The sequence below is a fragment of the Sorex fumeus genome, unplaced genomic scaffold (assembly GCF_029834395.1).
Source record: "Sorex fumeus unplaced genomic scaffold, SorFum_2.1 ptg000024l, whole genome shotgun sequence".
NCBI classification, from domain to species: Eukaryota; Metazoa; Chordata; class Mammalia; order Eulipotyphla; family Soricidae; genus Sorex; species Sorex fumeus.
Genome location: NW_026606081.1, coordinates 21,184,626 through 21,203,615, shown reverse-complemented (window position 1 = coordinate 21,203,615; position 18,990 = coordinate 21,184,626). Strand labels below are relative to the sequence as shown.

General features: G+C 61.7%; 1 protein-coding gene across 1 annotated transcript; it reads right to left on the bottom strand.

The window, feature by feature from the left end:
• Positions 1-555: 555 nt before the first annotated feature.
• Positions 556-4,626, bottom strand: P2RY1 (purinergic receptor P2Y1). Its single transcript, XM_056114100.1, has 2 exons — positions 3,463-4,626; positions 556-1,567 (listed from the first exon to the last, which is right to left on the bottom strand). Exon 1 carries the CDS (start codon positions 4,606-4,608, stop codon positions 3,499-3,501), a length of 1,110 nt encoding a protein of 369 aa, XP_055970075.1. The 5' UTR covers positions 4,609-4,626; the 3' UTR covers positions 556-1,567; positions 3,463-3,498.
• Positions 4,627-18,990: the final 14,364 nt, after the last annotated feature.

The following is an 18,990-nucleotide window of genomic DNA, read 5'->3' as shown; positions in this document are numbered from 1 at the left end:
CAAAGGTAATATTAAAAATAAACACTTCTGCCAACGCACTCACTCAGTTCAAGCTCACACATCTGTACACAACTGCCTTCATCTCAATGTGTGGCACTATGGAGATGTCAGTGGAATCTAAGTGGCACCGGGTCCGGTGGGCAGGTGGCAGGTGGAGAGCACTGTTCCATGCGGCGGTAGGGGTGCGACTGTACAAAGCTTGGGACAAAATGCAGGAGCAGAGTGGAGCTGGGAGCACAGAGCTGGGAGCACGGAGCTGGGGTGTGAAGCTGGGAGCACGGAGCTGGGAGCATAGAGCTGGGAGTGTGGAGCTGGGAGCACAGAGCTGGGAGCATGGAGCTGAGAGGGTCACAGAGCTGGGAGCACGGAGCTGGGAGCACAGAGCTGGGATCTGGGAGCAGGAGTGGAGCTGGAGCTGCAGCGGGAGCCCCCAGCACAGAGCTGGGGCGTGAGCTGGAGCTTGGCCTCGGGAGGACCGACTCTCGGACAGGGCGCAATCAGTCCAGCACAGCTCCCTGCCCCTCGTGCTCCCCCCCGCCCTCCCTCAGGCCCAGGTCCTCCCGCGAGGCAGGGCCGGCATAGCCGGGCGTGGAGGCTCTGGTCCTGGACAGGGCAGCCCAGGCTCCACAGGGCTCTGACAGACTGTCCGTGATACACCCAGGCTCTGGAGGGGGGTCAGCTGGTGGTGAGCATGGGCCCCCCGGAGTTGAGATGAGAGGGCCCCACTGGAAGCACGCCAGGCGTTTCCGGGGACGCCGCTGGGCTCCCAGACACGAGTTCTCAGTTCACACGGAAAGGTTCTGGCCGGGAGTGTGGTGAGGACAGAGAGGAGAAGCAGCCGGTCACTCTGCAGCGTCACCTGTCCCGTAAGATGACGCCAGCGCACACGGCAGCATCACACGTGACAATAAATATAATTCACAGGGGGCGAGCCGTCCTCCAGGATTTTTCAGGCTGGACAGCGAGGGCTGCGGCTTCTCTGTGAACACGCCGTGCTAGTTCCAGCCTGGCCGGGAAGGCCAGCCCTTGCCAGGCCTCTTGCGCTGACCCCAGTCCAGCTGCCACGAGTCTTGCTGCCCGAGGCGGGCAGTGTCCTGACAAACAGGGAAAACCGAGGTCCTCAGCGAGGTCAGGCCTCTGCGCTAGTGCCGGCCGCTGGCCAGCCACAGGCAGGACAGCTCAGAGGTGCACAGTGCGGGACCCCTGCCCAAGGGGCCAGAGGAGGCTCTGCCTTCCCCTGCTGCTGGGCTTGCCAAGTGCCCCGGACCCGCTCACTTGTTTGTTCTTCTGATGATTCGGGTGCAGGGACAGGCCTGCTCGTCCCAAGGCCCCAGTCGTGGGTCTGAGCTGCCCTGTCCCACTGACCGCACTGCTGGTGACCCACGCGTCCACACGGCCATGTGCTCCGGAGCCCAGCCCACCCTGCCTCCTCATCCCCGTCGACTCGGGGACCACAGCTGCTGGCCTGCAGCACATAGGTGTGGACAAGGGCAGTGGGCTGCTCCAGGGCTGACACCAGGGGAGAATCCAGCTGGGCTGTGGTGTCCCGCAGGGGCAGCGCTGAGACCTGGAGGGAGAAGACAGGGGCCGTCAGGGTGGGGGCACGGCCATGGGGCAGGGGATGAGGCCATCAGCCCCACATCGAGAGGTGAAGGGCTGCTAGCTGGATGAAAGGGATTTTTTCTTTTTTCTTTTTTTTACACCCCCAGTGGTGCTCAGGGTCATTCCTGGCTCTGTGCTCAGGGCTGACTCCCAGCTCTGTGCTCAGGGCTGACTCCAGGCTCTGTGCTCAGGGTCACTCTTGGCTCTGACTGAGCTCAGGGTCATCCCTGGCTCTGAGTGACCCTGCCAGGGTCCAGGGGGTCACATTTGGTGTCAGGGTCGCACCCCTTTGGGCCACATGTCAGGCAAGTATAGTACTTTAGCCCTGGACTATCTCTGGCCCTGGAATGAAGTTTCTCACCGAAACTCAGCCTGTAAGAAAGAGGGAGACAGTCAGGAAACCGAGCAAACGGGAGCAGGACCCTCAGGTGGGGGGTGACCACCTCTGTCCTCCCATGCTGGACAGAGACAGTGAGCGGACGGTGCCCTGTGGACAGGACAGGTGGGCCGAGGAGTCCGGCCCCTCCCTGGAGGGCGCCCCGTCCACTCCATCCCGGAGGAGGGCGAGGAGGGTGGGACTCTGCACACCCCAGCCAGGGGGCTGTAGGGTGCAGAGTCCCCCGGCAGGCATGATGCCTAAGACTCTCGAGACTGCCAGCGTCTACTCCGCGCGCAGTCCCGGGGGGTACACAGCTCCCGATGGCGGAGCCGACAAGCCAGCTGGCATGGGGACCTGCCCCCAGCTGCAGAGGCGGCCGCCGGCGGCCTGGAGCCCAGCTTCCCGGTGAAAGGCGGCAGGACTGGGTTTATCTGCTGGCATGCGTGCATCGGGTTACGGCCCACAGCGGAACTTGAGCGTTTCAAGGGCTGAAATGAAACAGCTCCACATGCGCTGAAAGCTGCTATTCGAGCTGAAGGGTGCTACGGCGCCTTCACTCCTGTGGGCGGCTGGGGGCTCACCTACACACACGGGCTGGGGTCGCTGCCACTAGCCCCACCCGGGTGGCTGGCCTTGGCCCCGCCTCCCGGGGCCCCACAGGTTTCCAGGTGCTGGGCTGCGCCCACACGCCAACTCAGAAGCCTCAGCAATGATCCCAACGGCGAGGCTCCTGGAGCCGGTGTGACGGGTGCTCGGTACAAAGTGCAAACGCCTTACACCTCTCCGCCCGCCCCTGCCGAGCCCCGGGCCTGTGCCAACGGCCGCCACGGGCCAGCAGCCACTTGCTCTGTGCTGCCCTTTCTCTGCCACGCTGGGGCTGTTTTCCCAGGCGCGAACGGCACTCACAGGGAGAGGGAAACACTCCCAGGCAGACGCAACCCGAACCTCACTGCTCGGTTCCCGGAAGTGGGGTGCCCAGGCTGTGCGTGCAGGGCAAGCCCATGCGCTGAGACGAACCCTAGGTCAAGCACAGACCTCCGCCTTCCACCCGACAGCCGGCCAGAGTCCAGGGCCAACGTCCCTAGCGACGGGAAAATCACCCTTCGCAGCATTACTCTTCTCTCAGCCCTCCCAGCAGGCTCAGCCCCCAGCTGAGAGCTGACAGTGAATGGAGCCAGTTTCTACTTGCCATGCAAGAGCGTTTGGAAACGCAAAGCTTCCCTGCCACCGCTTACCAAACGCAATAAAAACAAGGCAGACAACTCGTCTGCCCGGAGAAAGTCTCAGCGCCAGACTATCTCCAGCGTCCCTTTGTGCCCTGAGTGAGAACTGGAGCCGGGAAAGCCACTGTTTAGGCAGAACCTCTCTCCAATGCTGCGTCCACCCACCCTGGCCAACCCTCACCCCTACAGCCCCTCCTGATCTCACCAGCCCCCTCTCCCCTCCCCAGAACTTCAGAGGCTGGTGGGGCTGACACCTACCGTGACCGAGCCAGAGTACACGCGGCCCCGGGGCCTTCACAAGCTCGTGTCCCCATTCTGCTTAAACTCGGACAGGATGTTGAGGGTCATGTCCTCGCTCTTGGACTGCAGGTTGGCCTCGCTCTTCCGGGAAGCCTTCCTGGTGGCCCGGGAGAGCCTGCGGCGGAAGGTGTCCCCAGCCAGGAAGTAGAGAATGGGGTCTACGCAGCTGTTGAGGCTGGCCAGCCCCCGGGTCACCTGGTAGGTGGCGTAGACCCGGTCGTTGAAGGCGCACATCTCTGGCGTCTGGAAGGCCAGGCGCGCGCGCAGGTTCATGGTCTTCATGACGTGGAAGGGGATGTAGGACACCGCGAAGACGGCCAGCACGATGATGACCAGGTAGATGGACTTGCGGCGCAGCGGCGAGTTGTCCAGGTCCTTGCTGACGAGCGCGCGCACGATGAGGCCGTAGCAGACCAGGATGAGCACGAGGGGCACGCAGAAGAGCGCCACGGTGGTGCAGAGGCTGTAGACGAAGTAGCTCCGCAGGTGGTCGTCGGCCGTGGTGTCATAGCAGGTGACCGTGCGGTTCTTGCGCACGCCGGTGCCCGAGTAGAAGAGGATGGGCGCGAAGGCGAGGGCCACGGCGGCCCAGACCAGCAGGCTCACGTACACGGCGCTCTTCTTCTGCAGGCGGCCCAGGGACTGCAGCGGGCGCACCACGCCGTTGTAGCGGTGCGCGCTGATGCAGGTGAGGAAGAGGATGCTGCCGTAGAGGTTCAGGTGGAAGATGAAGCGCTGCAGGCGGCACATGGCGTCGCCGAAGATCCAGTCGGTCTTGTTGAAGTAGTAGAAGATGAGCGCGGGCAGCGTGAGCACGTAGAGGAAGTCGGCGAGCGCCAGGTTGAACATGTACACGGAGATGCCGCTCCAGGGCTTCATGTGGCAGGCGAACATCCAGATGGCCACGCTGTTGCCCAGGAAGCCCACGACGAAGACCAGGATGTACACGGCCGGCAGGTAGTAGAACTGGAAGCCGGTCTTGGTGAGCGCGCAGCGGAACGGCGCGGCCGCGGCGCCGGCGCCCGCGGAGCCGTTGGTCCAGGGCGCGCCCGGCCAGGCGGCGTCCGAGGCGTTGGCGCCGGCCGGCCACGGGGCCTCGGCCATGCTCGGGGGCGCGGCCCGCCGGGGTCCCGGCCGCGGCCGTGCGCCCCGCGAGCCCGGGTGGCCGCGCCGGCCGCCGTCCGTGCCGCGCTCAGCGGCGCCCGGGCATGGTCCGCGCGCGCGCTCGGGCGCTCGGCTCGGCGGCCGCGGGAGGCGGAGTCGGGGAGGGCCGCGCGCCGGACACCGGGGGCGGGGACCCTGCCGGCCCGCCCGGCCGCCCGCGCGCGCGGGGTCTCTCTGGGCAGGGGCGCGTCGCGGCGGGTAGGGCGTGGCCAGCGCCGAGCCGGCCCGCCCCGTCCGCGCGCGCCGCTCGGGGACCGCGCTCCCGTCCGCGCGCCCCGCGCGCGCGCACTCGCCCCGCGCCGTCCCAGGCGCCGCTCCCGGTGGGGTGGGCGCGGGGCTGTGGGGCGGGGGTCCCGCGCGGTCCCCAGCCGCGCCCGAGGCGGCGGGACTGGCAGCTGGACCTTGGCGGCTGCGGGTCAGGTGTCCGGCCGCCCGGGAGCGGACCCGGCGCGGGAGACGCTCGCCGATGGGCAGCGCTGCTGGAGGCGGATCCTGCGAAGTCTGCGCGGCTGGGGTCGGCAGTGGACGGGGAAGGACACCCGGGAGAGCCCGGCTGGGGCCGGCAGTGGACAGGGACGGGACGCCGGGGAGAGCCCGGCCGCGGAGCTGCGGTCTGTCCAGGGCGTGAACATTTCTGGAGTCAGGAAGGAGAGGAAGGACGCAGCCCTGCCGCTCTGGGGAAAAGAAATTAAAAAAATAAAAAACTACCCTAATGGAACCTCCGCGGCTTCCTCCGCTCCCTGGTCTCTAGAAGCAAGTTGAATTTCATGATCTTTCACTTTTTTGAGGCCGGAGTGGAGAGCCGAGCCTTTATTCCAGACTGGCCCGGCTCTCCGAGCCCTGAGCCACCTCCGTCTGGTGCAGGGGGAAGGTGGGGGTTGAGAGGAGCCACGGGCTGGGGCTTGGCAGGGGAGAAAGGAAAGCCACGGCCAGGGGCTGGGGCTGGGCGCCTCCCCCTCCAGTCCTTTGCAGCCTCTCCCATCTGCCTGCATCTGTCTGTGCATTAGCTCCTGCCTGCCTTGGGGTGGCTGCCTCCTCCAGAACCATTAAGTGCTTAAGAAAGTGACCCTTCCCTGGGAGCCAGGAGCCTGTGCTGAGTGCCCGCAGGCCTGGGGAGATGGGCTGTCCCGTAGCCCAGGGCCCAGTGCTTCCTCAGGTCCCCCGAGCACAGAGGGGGTTGCAGCCCCTCGAACCTTGCTGGGTCAGGCACCCCAGCTGAAATAAAGCCGTGAACTTGTCAAACACTGCTTTTCCCTCCATTCTGTTCAGCCGAATCCGTAAGTTGTGAGTCCTATGGTTTGTGAGTTTCTTGTGTTTCTTTGTTCGGGGGCCACATCCGGCGGTGCTCAGGGCAGACTCCTGGTGGAGTCAGCCGGGGACCGTAGTGGGCGCCAGGGACTGAGCAAGGGCCCTCCCCGCTGTGCTCTCATTCCAGCCCCACATTATGTTTGAATTGAGATGGTGCCTCGTGGGACAATCGGACGCGTTAGCTCCTGTGGATGGTGGTGACTTTCTGTTTGGAAAACCCGAGAGAGAGTGAAGGAAGGAAAAGAGAAATAGTGCACGTCAGGGCAGGTGATATCTGAATGCCAGGTAGATGCTTTAGTGCCTTTGGTATTCCTCTGTGTCTGGCTAGGGTACAATGCTTGACTCCAGAGTCACAGTTTAGCTGTCAGAGAGCACAAGGCTCAGGGTAGTCCTGGCGGTGATGACCAGCGTCTGGCCTCACCCAGCACCCTGCTCTGCCAGCAGGGATGGTCCCCGCATCCTGTGGTGCTTACCAGTCATCACAGCCTGCCCTACGCGATGGAAGGAAGGCACAGAGACATTAAGTGACCTTCCACATCACACAGTAGACGCTGGGACTCAAACCTACGCTGTCCCAAAATGCACACCCCTGACTCCTCATGCATGATGCAGTGCACAGACAGGAAAATCAACTTCCATGGCCTGGACAGCTTGGTCATGGCCGGGCTTATTCCCGGAAGTTCCGCCAAGGAACCTTTGCTCTAGATCGGGGAGGCCCTGATCGTCTCTGGTGAAATAGAACATTCGTGAACATTCTCTGCGGCTGCTTAGGCTTTTAGGGAAAAGCAACAATTTACATCTATCTGAGAAGGGCAGGCAAGTATGAGGAAGCGGCATCTGCCTAACCTCAGATGCATAAACATTCAGCAACCTCTGCCTGCCCGACCCCAGTGTCCACTGAGGACTCCCTCCCTGTCAAGTCCTGGGGAGTCCCACGGCTCCCTGCACCCCTCTCCACAGGGCAGCGACTGTGGGCAGAGGGCAGGGAGACACCACAGGAGTGAGGCTGAAACCGTCCCAGGGCGGCTTTCTGCAAGTTGCGGCCCCTCACTCGGCCTCCCTGCTCCCCAGCCGGGCGCCTGTGCCCGGGTGGCCCTTCCAGCCTCCGGCCTGTCCACATGCCCACAGGGCTGCTTCCTCGATGGAGTCCGAGCTCATCTCGTTCTGGCTCTCCTCCATCTCTCTGGCCCTCACTCCCTCCTGAGGCAGATCTCCGTGTCTGTGGACTGCCAGCAACTCTGTTCACTCACTGTCTGGGCCCCAGAGGCACCAAAGGGCCAGGGGAGACCCCCGAAATGTTGGGTGGGGGTGGGGGTCCCAGGAGTCTCCTGAGAACAACCACTTGGGTCACGATACAATTCTGAGGAACTTCTCAGGAAAGGCAGAGTCCAGCTGCCACGGCCTCTGAGGGAAGACCAGAAGGAGAGAGACTCCAGGAATTCCCATCTGAAGGAGCAGGAGAGAGCCAGGGCCAGGCTGGGGGAGTCGCAGGAGAAGGACGATGAGGGGCTGAGGGAGGGAGGGAAGGTGAGGGGTCTTTGAGGTCTCCCAGGGCCGCTGTGCCCATGTCCTGAAGCCCATCACTGGTTCATTAAGCTGCACAGCGGGATTTGCCCAGGAGCGGAGAGGCTGGGCAGAGGAGAAACCAGTCAGGGCCGAAGGCAGCGAGGTGAAGTTGAGACAGTCTGGTCACCCCTGCCCCAGCTGTGGCGGCCATCAGAGGACAAGCCCCCTGGGCTAGGCAGACGTTTGTGCCAGGCTGGGAGGTGCTATTGGGAGCAGGGCCCTCCCCTGCCTGGAGACAGCAGCACCTGTCCTGCTGTCCCCAGATGCCCCTTGTCACAGGAACCGAGTGAGCACGGGAGCAGGGTCTGTCCCCAGGAGAGGCTCATCCCTGCCACGCTGTGACACTCCCGAAGAACATCTGGCCCAGAACAGGGCGCAGTCCTCTGCCCCCTGCCCTAACCACTGTCCCCCTGTCCCCAGGGCCAGCCTCTGGGCCCCAGAGAAAAGGGCCAGCCCTCTGTGACCGGCCCCCCCTGACGGGGGCTCGCTGGGCCTCAGTCTCACGGTTCAGCTGGTGGCTGTAGTCTCTCACCACCTGGGTCAGGTGAACCCAGGAAACACCCCATGGTGGGGCAGAAGAATGGGACGACAGGGAGGGCGGTGGCCTTGCACGCAGCTGACCAGAGGTCAGGTCAGCATCCCATCTGGTCGCCCAAGCAGGGCCAGGAATGGCCCCTGAGCACAGAGCTGGGAGTAAGGCTCAGAAAGCAGAACAGAGCAAAATCAAGCCGAGGTCAGAGCGTGGAGCATTGGCCAGTGCTGGAAGCACAGGGGGCTCATCCTAGCCTGGCTGCAAGGCCGTTGGTCCTGCCCTGTCCCTCCTCTGCTCTCCTCCTCCTCCCCCCCCCACCCCTGGCCGCCTTCTCTCCACACACTCCGCAGGGCTGCTACCAGCCTGGCCTCATTTCCATGCTAACCCCTGGGGACGGAGTGTGGACACACATGGCCTGCTCACGGCGGCTGGTGGGCAGGATGGTCCAGCGGTCTGCAGGAGGTGGGGGGCTCAGAGAAGGGCTGGGAGGTCCCCGTGCTGGGTCGGGGTGGGCTAGTGGGACGCAGAGGGTGCTCTCAGGGGATGCTATTGTGGCCCTCATGCTGGCTGAGCCATGGCGCATGGCACAGGACGGGGCCCGCACCAGGGCCGGTGGTGCAGGCTGGAGCAGGAGCTCGAGGTGGGTGCTGGGGTGGGAGCGGCAGGGATGGAGGGGCTGAGCTGTCCCTGCAGGGAGCACAGCTGCCTGCCTCGGCCCCCCCGAAAGCCAGCCTTGGCCAGCTCTGGGCTCGGGGGGCCAGGGGGTGAATTCAGGGGGACACACGCGCAGCCACAGAGCCCCTGGCAGTCAGGACTTTGACATGAGCTCGGGTGAAATTGGATTTGGTTCCGAGATGAGTGTCCAGGAGAAAGCGGGCAGAGACGGCAGCCGCGTGATTGCATTACCCCGTGGAGCAGATCCCATTAGTTACCTCGCTGCAGCAGGGATGTCTCTGCCCCTGGGGGCCTCAGGCGTAGCGCATCCCTGCACACGGCAGCGAGGACAGGGCAGGCTGGCCGAGGGAGACCCTCCTTGCCGGCAGGGGACACTGCCCGGCACACTCAGGCAGTGGGCACGGCAGTCAGGGGATGGTAGAGGCCGGCTGTGTCAGCGGTGAAGGAGGGAGAGTGTCCAGGCCTGGCCAGGCTTAGGGAGGCCTCCTCATGGTACCAAGCCAGTAGCCCTTGCGCCCCCTGCAGTGTCATCTGGGGTATCATGTCACCAGGTCATTCAGCCATGGGCAGGGCAGGGAGGGGCCAGAAGATGCAGGGGAGGCAGGGCGCTGGGCTGGCAGAGGGTCAGCGGTCATGCAGAGATGGGAAAGGTCCAGCCGCAGACACAGCCTCAGCTGTCAGAAAGACATTCCTGCTCGGACAAGCTCCGGGAAGCCGCTGGCCAGGAGGGACTTATTTCCTCTGCAGGAGACAGAGGGTGAGCCTGACACCCAGGAGCAGAGGGCAGGGCTAGGAGGGCAGGGCTGGGAGGGAAGGGGTTGGGAGGGCAGCGTTGGAAGGGCAGGGCTGGGAGGGGAGGAGCTGGGAGGGCAGGGCTGGGAGAGGAGGGGCTGGGAGGGCAGGGCTGGAGGGCAGGGTGGGTGCTCTGCCTTTTCCTGCTGGAGGGGCTGGACCCTCAGCAGGGCTGGTGGAAGCGAGAGACCCGGGGAGAAGAGGAAACAGCAGGAAAAGGGCCCTGCCAGAAGGAAGGTGCCAGAAGCCCCAGGTGCCCATTGTCTGGTGCTCTGGGGGAGAAGTAAGACAGGCGCACTCACACACAAACACAGCAAGTACACGTGTGCCCATGCATGCACACAAACACACCTGTGACTGCACATGTATGTGACACACGTGTGTGTCTGTGTGCATGGTGCATGGGCATGCCTGTGTGCAAGGCAGACAGGGTCATGTGAAACATAAGTCACACGTGTGTCCTGGAGACGTTTGCGTGTCAGTGTACTGGTATGTGTCTAGGTGCAAGCGTGTGCCGTGTGTGTGCGAGCATGTGTCTACACAGGTATGTCTGTGTTTGTGTGCATGTGTGCATGCAGTCGTGTGTGTGCTCGTGGGAATGTGTTCATGCATGAGACAGTGTGTGTGTTCGTGTGTGGTGCCTGCACACGTATGTTCAGACGGTCCGTGTGTGTTTGTGCAGAAGGGCCGGCAGGGATGGAGCATGGATGATCCATCCTCCTGGGGCAGCGTGAGCCCCTGAGCAGAGGAAACGGCTGAAAACGCAGCGACACGGGGTGGGGGACACGAGAACCCAGCACTGGCAGGGCTGGTGGCATCTCTGGGGGATGGTCACAAGGGCCCAGTGGGCCCTGATGAGTCCACAGCAGAATCAGAACCAGAACAGCCCGAGAGGGATGAGTAGAGTGACAGACGGGGCACCTCAGAGCTGGCGGGGGGGGGGGGGGCTGGGAGAGAAACGAAGGCCTGCTCCCCCCTTTCCCTCTCTCTTCCTCTATCTCCCCCTCCCCCTCCCTCCTTCCCTGTCTCTTTCTCTCTCCCTCTCTCTCTCCCTTTCTCCCTTACTCTCTCTCTCCCTCTCTCTCTCCTTCTTCCTCTGCCCCTCTTCCCCTCCCTACCCTTTCTCTCTCTCCCCGCTCCCCTCCCCTCCCAGCTCCCAGCTATCTCCCTCCCTCCCTCCCTCCCTCCCAGCATGCTCAGCCTCTACTCCCAGGTCGATGCCCCAGGGTGGGTGACAGTGGAACATGCTTCCAGGGCCTGTGCCTGTCTCTGCGGACCCCCTCCTGCAGTAAGCACCAGGTTCCTGTGGAAAGGGGGCCCTCATCACCGGGGAACAGGCCAGGGCACAGGATTTGCTCGGGACACACAGAGCCATGGTGGGTCTGGTTCCCAGAGGGCCAGGCAGCATCATCTGCCCCAGCAGGGAGGGAATCCCCGTCTGCAGAGCACAGCCCTCCCCCGAATGGAGCAGGTGGATACACAGACACCAGAAAGACACTGGGTTGGGGGGAGACAGCAGAGAGCAGGGGAGGGGAGGGAAGGGAAGGGAAGGGAAAGGAAGGTGAGGGGAGGGAGGGAAGAGAAGGGGAGGGAAGGGAAAGGGAGGGGAGGGGCGGGGAGGGGTGGGGAAGGGAAGGGAAGGGAAAGGAAGGTGAGGGGAGGGAGGGAAGAGAAGGGGAGGGGAGGGGCGGGGAGGGGTGGGGAAGGGAAGGGGAGGGGAGAGGAGGGGAGGGGAAGGCAGGGAAGAGCAGGGGAGGGCAGGGGAGGGGCGGGTGTTGGGGGAACCAGGGAGAGCAGGGGAGGGGAGGGAAGGGGAGGGTGGGGGAGAACAGGGGAGGGCAGAGAGCAGGGCCCTGCGCCCATGGAGGGGAGAGAGGCTCCACCTGTGACCCGCGTCTACCGCTCTGGGTTCTGGCACCCAGGAACAGGGCCGAGTGGGCCTCAGGGGACCCTGCGAGCCGGGGGCACCATGGACTCCGCTGGCGGTTGCATCTCCAGTGATGCTTCTGAGACGTTTACTTACAGCCACATCTTCATCTTGTTCCGCGGGAGAATCCCTTAGTCACCCAACTGGCATTTCTCAAACAGCGTCAGCGGAAGCTTGTGTCTTGGAGCCTTCGCGAATGTGAGCCGTATCGTGTGGACATCCCAGTATCCGTTTCTAAATCAAACCAAGCGCTCCAGATCTTAGACTGAAATAACTGAGTGGTGACAGCAGGGAAGCGTCTCTGGGCAGTGGGACCTCAGACTGTGGTGGAGAAACTGTAGAACCTTAAGGTGGCCTCAGGATTCTCCTCACCCGCGGTGGCCTCCTCTGTCCCTGCCTGGCTAACTCATGAGAAGGACGAGAGAGTAGGGCACGGCGGGCCCCAGGGGTCAGCCCAGGGTCCTGTCCAGGGAGCAGGGAGTGGGGGATCCCCTGGGGCTCAGCCCAGGGTCCCAGCCAGGGAGCAGGGCATGGGGGGTCCCCTGGGTTCAGTCCAGAGTCCCGGCCAGGCTGCAGGGTGTGGCGGGCTCCAGGGGTCAGCTCAGGGTCCCAGCCAGGGAACAGGGCATGGGATCCCTGGGGGTCAGCCCAGGGTTCCGGGCAGGGAGCAGGGTGTGGCGGGCCCCGGGGATGGAGGGTCAGCCCAGGGTCCTGTCCACTCTCGGGATTCTCCCCCTGCGCAGCTTCGATGGTGGGCAGGGCCGTCTCCTAGACTGAGTAGACCTGGGGTGAGTTCAGAGTCTTGGGGGTCTGTTGGACTCGTGAGTCTCCACAGCGTGGACCCGCCTCTAACCCCCATTCACCTCCCGGAGCTGCCAGCCGAAAGGTGCCACCTCAGAGCTGAACGCAACAGATGATGAGGAAGGGGTGTGGGGGACAGCACGCAGACCCCTGGCCCAGTGCAAGCCCACCCCTGACTTTCTCCAGGCTGTCCAAATGGTCCCTCCTAATCCCCAACTCTGTGCTGCAAAGTAGGATTGTAAATATTGATGCTTGAATCTGATCTGGAGACAAAGCCTCAAGCTTCCCAGCTGACTGCAGTCTGAAAGGAATTTAGTCTAAAGGCGAGTGGATCCCGGAGGGGCTCAGGGCCCACCCCCGGCACTGACGCCCGCCCAGGGTGGTCCGGACAAACACGCACCCAGACACACAGACACACCAAGTAGCCCAGAGCATGAGCCAGGGCAGGGTCAAGCCCCGTGGTAGCCCCTGCCGTGAGCTGAGACATCTTTTTCCATGGGACAACACAACCCCGGGGAGTGTGTGGAGGGGGACACACATAGGACACTCAGCCTGAACCCTGACAGTGGGCCTGAGGAGCAGAGGGAAAACAGCTCCCGGGAGAGGGACGAGAGAGGGGCAGGGACGGAGACTAATCGGCAGCGCAAAACCTGAAAAACAGCCAGGGCTCATTCTTGGCAATCTTCAGAAAACAAGAAGAGGTGGCGGTGGTCGCTGGGTGAGAGGGTGCAGAGACGAGGCTGGACCTCCCCCGTGCTACCCACAGTGGCGCCCGGGGTGGAAGGAGAAACAGCTGAGAATCCTGACGTTTGCCCCCAGGGTTCTGTGCCCAGCTGAACTGCCATCCCGTTGGGCGATCGCCCACCGCCTCCGAGACGCCCCGTCCAGAGGCAAACCTGCCAGACGATTGCCGAAGAATTCGAGTCTGTGAGGGGCAGACGGGCAGCAGGGTGGAGGGAGGGTCTGGGCGAGGCGGCTCGGGAGGCCAAGGGGTGGAAGGACGGACAGACAAGCCTGTCCACAGAAACCAGAGCCGCTGGGCCGAAGGACAGATGCCCAGTGAGCTGTGGACGGAGCCGGCAGTGCGTGACCTGGGGAGGGTGTCCTGGGCAAGCGGCCGCTCCGTTGGCGCATTAGAAAACCAGGAAAATGGTTTCCCAGGAGGACATGGATAAGCAAACGAAGTAGCCGAGTCTGTCCCCTGGAGAGGCTGCGCTTGTCCCAGAAGGGCACGAGCAGCGATGCTGTGGCCAGTGGGAGTGGCCTTCGGGCCAGTGCTGGCTGCTGAGGAGAGCGCGGTGCCTGCCGAGTCCCCTCGCACCTCCAGGAACCCGGGTGACAGAAGCTGCATCAGACACCGAGTTAGAGACAGGCAGAGCAGAGAACGGAGCTTCTGAGGAGAAAGGAGGGCTGTCTGCATGAAAGAGTGCTTCAACACACGCACACGCATTCACACACACATCACACACGCGCGTGCACAGGCTCACACTCTACACACTAACATTCCTGTGTGTGCACACACTCACACACTTGTACACTCACATACTCACACAAACACACACATAAACACACTGGCACACACAAACACACACTGACACACTGACACAAAACACACACGCATACACAAAAACACACAAACACACAGTCTCAAAAACACTGACATACACAAACACACACATACTCACACAAAAACACACCGACACACAAACACACTCACACACTCATACTGACACACACTCTCAAGAACACATACACAAACACACACTCACACACTGATACACCCACATACTCACACTCACACAAAAACACAGACACACACAGACACACACTACCACTTACACACACATACTCACACACTCACACACTCACACATTCATACACACTCACACACACACACTCTCACAGACTCATACACACTCACACAGATTCACACACTATCATATACACACACAAATACACTCTCACATACATTCACATATACTCACACCAACTCACACTCACACACTCACTCTCACACTCTGACACGCTCACGCACAAGCACAGGACCAAGACTGTTGCGTGCTCTCAAAGTGGAAGGTGTGACCTCGGGCACAGTGCCTTCACTCTGTGCGTCCAAGCCATGGCTTCTGCTGAGTCGTGCTGAGGTGACGCGGCTGCCCGCTGGACTCCTCTGGCCCGGGCACAGCAGCTGCACCAGGAGAGCTGGCAGCAGGCAGCAGGGCCTCTCACAGGGGACTGGGAGTCTCCGTGTTCTCAGGTCATCTAACAAATTGCGGGAATGATATTTTAAACCAACTCAGTGATCAGAACCTAAATCGAGAGTCCCATGTGACTTTTCCTTCGGGGAAGAACCCGTTACCTTCCTGTGAGTCACGGCATCCCCACGTCCTATCTCCATGGCTTATGGTTGAGCTGCACCTCGGAAACACGTGTCTTTGTTTCAAGTACACTATTCTAACCACACCCATGTTCTGCTTTTCCTCTCTCCTTTTACGTGCAGAGTTCCCGGTTAGTGGGTCCAGGGAGATTAAGCTCTACGGATGATGTTTGAATGTTTCTCTGGTGACTTGGAGATTCTTGGTCCACCATCAGGAACTTTTATAACACAGACTTTCTGCGGGGGTAGGGGGGTGCTCTGAGCTCCCGTTCGTATGACAGTGTTCTTCCTCGCATGGCTCAGTCGCCGTCTCCAGGGACAGCCGGTCCCTGGCTCATGGTTCCCGGGATGCAGCGAGTCCAGGGCCCGGCACCCAGGAGTCAATGCTATGGCCCTGTGGGTGAGCGTGTGTCCCTCTCGTCCTCCATCAGCCAACCACTAGGATGCACCAACTACTAGGCGTCCCTGCCCTGGGTGCCCGTGCTCCGAGCTGACGGGTTAATCCTGACTTCTGCCACAGCCGTTGTGCCACAGGAAAGCACGTGTCTGCCCTTGCAGGGGAAGTGGATTCTGAGCCTGTGTCCAACCTCCAGGCTGAGTCCAGAGAGCACGTGAGTCTGCACCACCTTCTCCGGTCGACAGCCTTTGTGCAGGCAGATCTCAGCCGCCACCCCTTTGGCACCTGACATGGGAGCTGGACCGTGGAGATGCCACAGAGAGCAGCTTCAACCAGGTGAGCCTGGGCACCATGCTGGGCCCCAGGCTCACCCCTCCCCCACCCACCTCAGCAGTCCATGCACGGTGTGAAGTGGGGGCTGGGCCTAGTGACCAGGGACCCTCTGGACCTCACTGGCTCGCACACCCTTCCCACCATGCCCTCGTGGCTTGTTACTGCTGGCTCAGCCGTTTCCATGGAAGGAAATTGCTCTATGCAGGGCTGAGTGGCAACAGTGGAAGGAAAGCTTTTCTATTTGCTCTGAAACTACGGAATGACCAGCAGCTGCCCATGCCGCTCCCCTGAGAGGGACCTGGGACTGCGGAGAAAGCAGGGCTATAAAAGTGATGCTTTATCTCTAAGCAAGCCTGTCCTGGGGCAGAGCAGAAAGTCACCCACACCAGCCTGGGACCACAGCGCAGCTTGGTGACCCACCCTGGTCACATCAGGTGGAGACCCAGCCCAGTGCTGCGCCTGGGGTCTGTCTCCCGGCTCTGTCACAGGCTGTTGGGTCTGTTCAAATATTAATTGCCTTAATCTTGCCCCTTAGATACACAGGCGTGTCTGCCGTGTAACCCAAGTCATGCTTACTCAGTGCGGTGCTCACATGTGTGTGGGCTGACCTTTGTCACAGAAGAAAACAGGAGGCAGACCTCGAGGATGATGCCAAGGAGGACCGGTGGGCCTGGGCAGGTTCGGCAGTGGCACAAAATCATCTCAAAGTATCCGCAGTTCTGAAAATTGACATTTCTCCATGAAAAGTTGTCAGCTGGAGTCAGAAATTCAGCCAGTCCTGGGCACCTCGCAAGGAGGGGCCACTGTCCAAACTCAGACTGAGGGTGGCCGGCCCCCAGGCCACTGTGGAGGACATGTCTTTGTTGTGTGTCTGGTGATGAACGTGACTTGGGCCTTCCCGTCGATCAGGGGCATAAAACCTGGTCCCGGCAGCTGCGGGAAAGAGGCAGAGGGACCCCTCCCCCCGGGGAATGATTGGGAGCTTGAGGGCCAGACATGGCAGAGTGGGGTGTGGACTCCAGCCTCTGTGCCCCAGGGAGGCTGCTGGCTGAGGCCTGTCCACGGAAGGCATGTTGCTATGTGGTTGGTGTGTGCCCCCGGCCAGAGTGCGGGTCAGTATGTCTGTGTCCAGGTTCTGGGGCAGAGGAAGATGGGCAGCCTCAGGCCCGAGTGACCCTGCTCAGGCCGGGACATAAGGTGAGTCGCAGGTGAGCACCGAGCTCTGTGGGGGTGGTGGTCCCCAGGGCTCAGCTTAGCTGGGGGCGGCTGGCGTCCCTGAAGCTGCACTGTTGGCCGTGAACCCTTCCTCACGGGGTGAGAGCAGGCAGCGGCTGTGACCTGCCCTCGGAGCCCCGCTGACCCAGTCCACTCACCGTGTGCTGTGGCCCCAAACACCCAAACCAAAAAAAAGAGTAAAGTAAATCTGAATACAGGCCATCAAAATAATTCTAATTGCTTAATTTATAGTGAAATTTTTTTCTTGCCTTCTCTGCTGGTATATAGAATTCAAAATGTGAAGGGATTAATAAAAAAGAACAGTCATTTTTCTGTTTTTCCCAGAAAGACTGTGATGAGACCAATTTTAGCTAACAGCCCGCTTAGTTGAGTCCGTCAAACTCACAATGGACCCTCATGCAGGCCTGGAGGCTGCTTCTGTGATTACTCCAGAAGCTGCCCTCAGCCTTTCTCGGCAGTAGATGTGGCTTCCTGAAATAGCTAATACCTGCAATTTCCAAATAAAAATGAAAACAGTGAGCTGGCTGCTCCCCAGAGGAGCCCATTGTTCAGCCTCAGAGAGAATTAAGTCGCTGATCCCCAGGGAGTGCTAATGAGGCCGTGAGGGGCCTTTCAGCAGTCGTCTGACCCGTGTGGGTCATTTCTGAGGCCCGCGATTATCTGGTGATTATCTGCACAGTTTCTGCCCGCTGCAGAGAAGGTGGCCCGGTGGGTTCCCAGGCACAGGGCTGGTGGGTTTTTGGGAGGCTGCTGTAACCTCATCCAGGGGCCCAGAGCAAAGTGCCCCTTTGGGGTGTCCAGCACGAGAGGGGCCACTGCCCGTACACCCAAAGGGACGTGGCCACACTTCGTGCTGGAGGTAGCCAGCAGCCAGTGTCACTGGGTTCTCCTGCTCGACATGCAGGGTCAGCCAGAGTTCGTCAGAGTTGATGCTGAAGGCATGCACTGTCCTGCTGGTTCACTCTGCACTCTGTCCAGGGCCCTCCACGTGGCCCTCTCTCAAGGACGCAGGGGACGGTCCCCCCAGCGCTTCCCTGCTCTGTTCACCTCCTGAACCAACCAAGATTCACAGCCACGGGTCAGCCTGACTCAGGGCTTTTGGGTTTCTGGGCTGCCCTCTCGGACGCCTGCAGGACACAGTTTCCCGGGCAGACTGACCCTGGGGGAGCTGTCCAGACCCAGGCTCTGGTCCCCGTGGCCCTGTGCAGTCTTGTAACTGTCCCCTGGGGCCACCTGAGCTCCTTCAGCCCCCACAGTGGCCTGAGTGGGGCAGCAGGTTCTGGCCAGCAAGCTGAGGATGAAGCCTTTGTTGTTTTGGTTTTGGCTTTTGGGACCACCCCCGGTGATGCTCAGGGCTTATTCCTGGCCCTGTGCTTGGGGACGTGTAGGGAACGGCGGAACGGTGGGGATCAAGCCAGAGCCATGTGTGAGGCAAGTGCCCTGCCTGCTGGCCGTCCCTGCGGCCGTCGGTGTCACTTTTCCTGTTCTTATTTATGGAACCAGAGCTAGAAGAGACAAGGAAAGGCCTAAACCCAAATTACATCTGAATTCAGATTTTCAAGTCCATTTTTCTAGGTGAGTGGCCTGGTCAGTGCAGCCCTGAGGGCAGGGTTACGGCTACTGCCCTCTCTCTCCCTGAGGAAGCTCTGCTGCTGGCCTAGAGGGGCAGCTCGGGGCCTCCAGCCCAGGGGACGGATGCACATGGACCTGGGCCTGAGGCATCCACAGTGCTGAAGGTCATGGCAAGATTCAGCCCCTCGGCAGCCGCTGTGAGGCCTGTACCAGCCCCGCGAGGTGGCCACAGGCTTGGGGAGTCTGTTTATGTAACGCTCAGCTTGGCTGTTCTGCCGCTCAGGAAGCTATTCCCACACCGCTCGTCCCAGAAACGTGAGCGAGGAGCTGGAGGACAGTCCCTGAGCCCTCCCAGGTCCTGTCCAGGGCAGGTGCACGTGGCTGGAACCTGCAGTCGCCCGGTCCAGGCGTCTGGAACCATGGCCCTGCCCCAGGCCAGACGTATTGTGGTCACACAGCCCCGGAGGTGGGCTGGACGTTTGGGGGTGAGGGCGACCACGTGCAGGCTGAGGTCCCGGCAGAAACAAACGCAGCCCCAGCTCTGCGCTCGCCCCTCCACGTGACCACCTCAGGGTCACTCCTCCCACCATGTCTCGGCACCGTCCAGGGTGGGCGTGAGGGTCTGCCTCAGCCACCCTGGGCCATGAGCTGCCTGGCCCTGAAACTGGTGCCTGACCCACACGAGAGCCAGCTCTGCAGGGAGCGAGTGTCCCAGAGAGCAGGGACATCATGGTGACAGCACGGGGGCAGCATGGGGACAGCACGGGTCACCACCCACTCCCCTGCAGGCTAGCGTCTGGGGGAGG

Coding starts and splice junctions, on each gene's coding strand:
- P2RY1 (XM_056114100.1), bottom strand. CDS start 4,608: ATGGCCGAGGCCCCGTGGCCGGCCGGCGCCAACGCCTCGGACGCCGCC.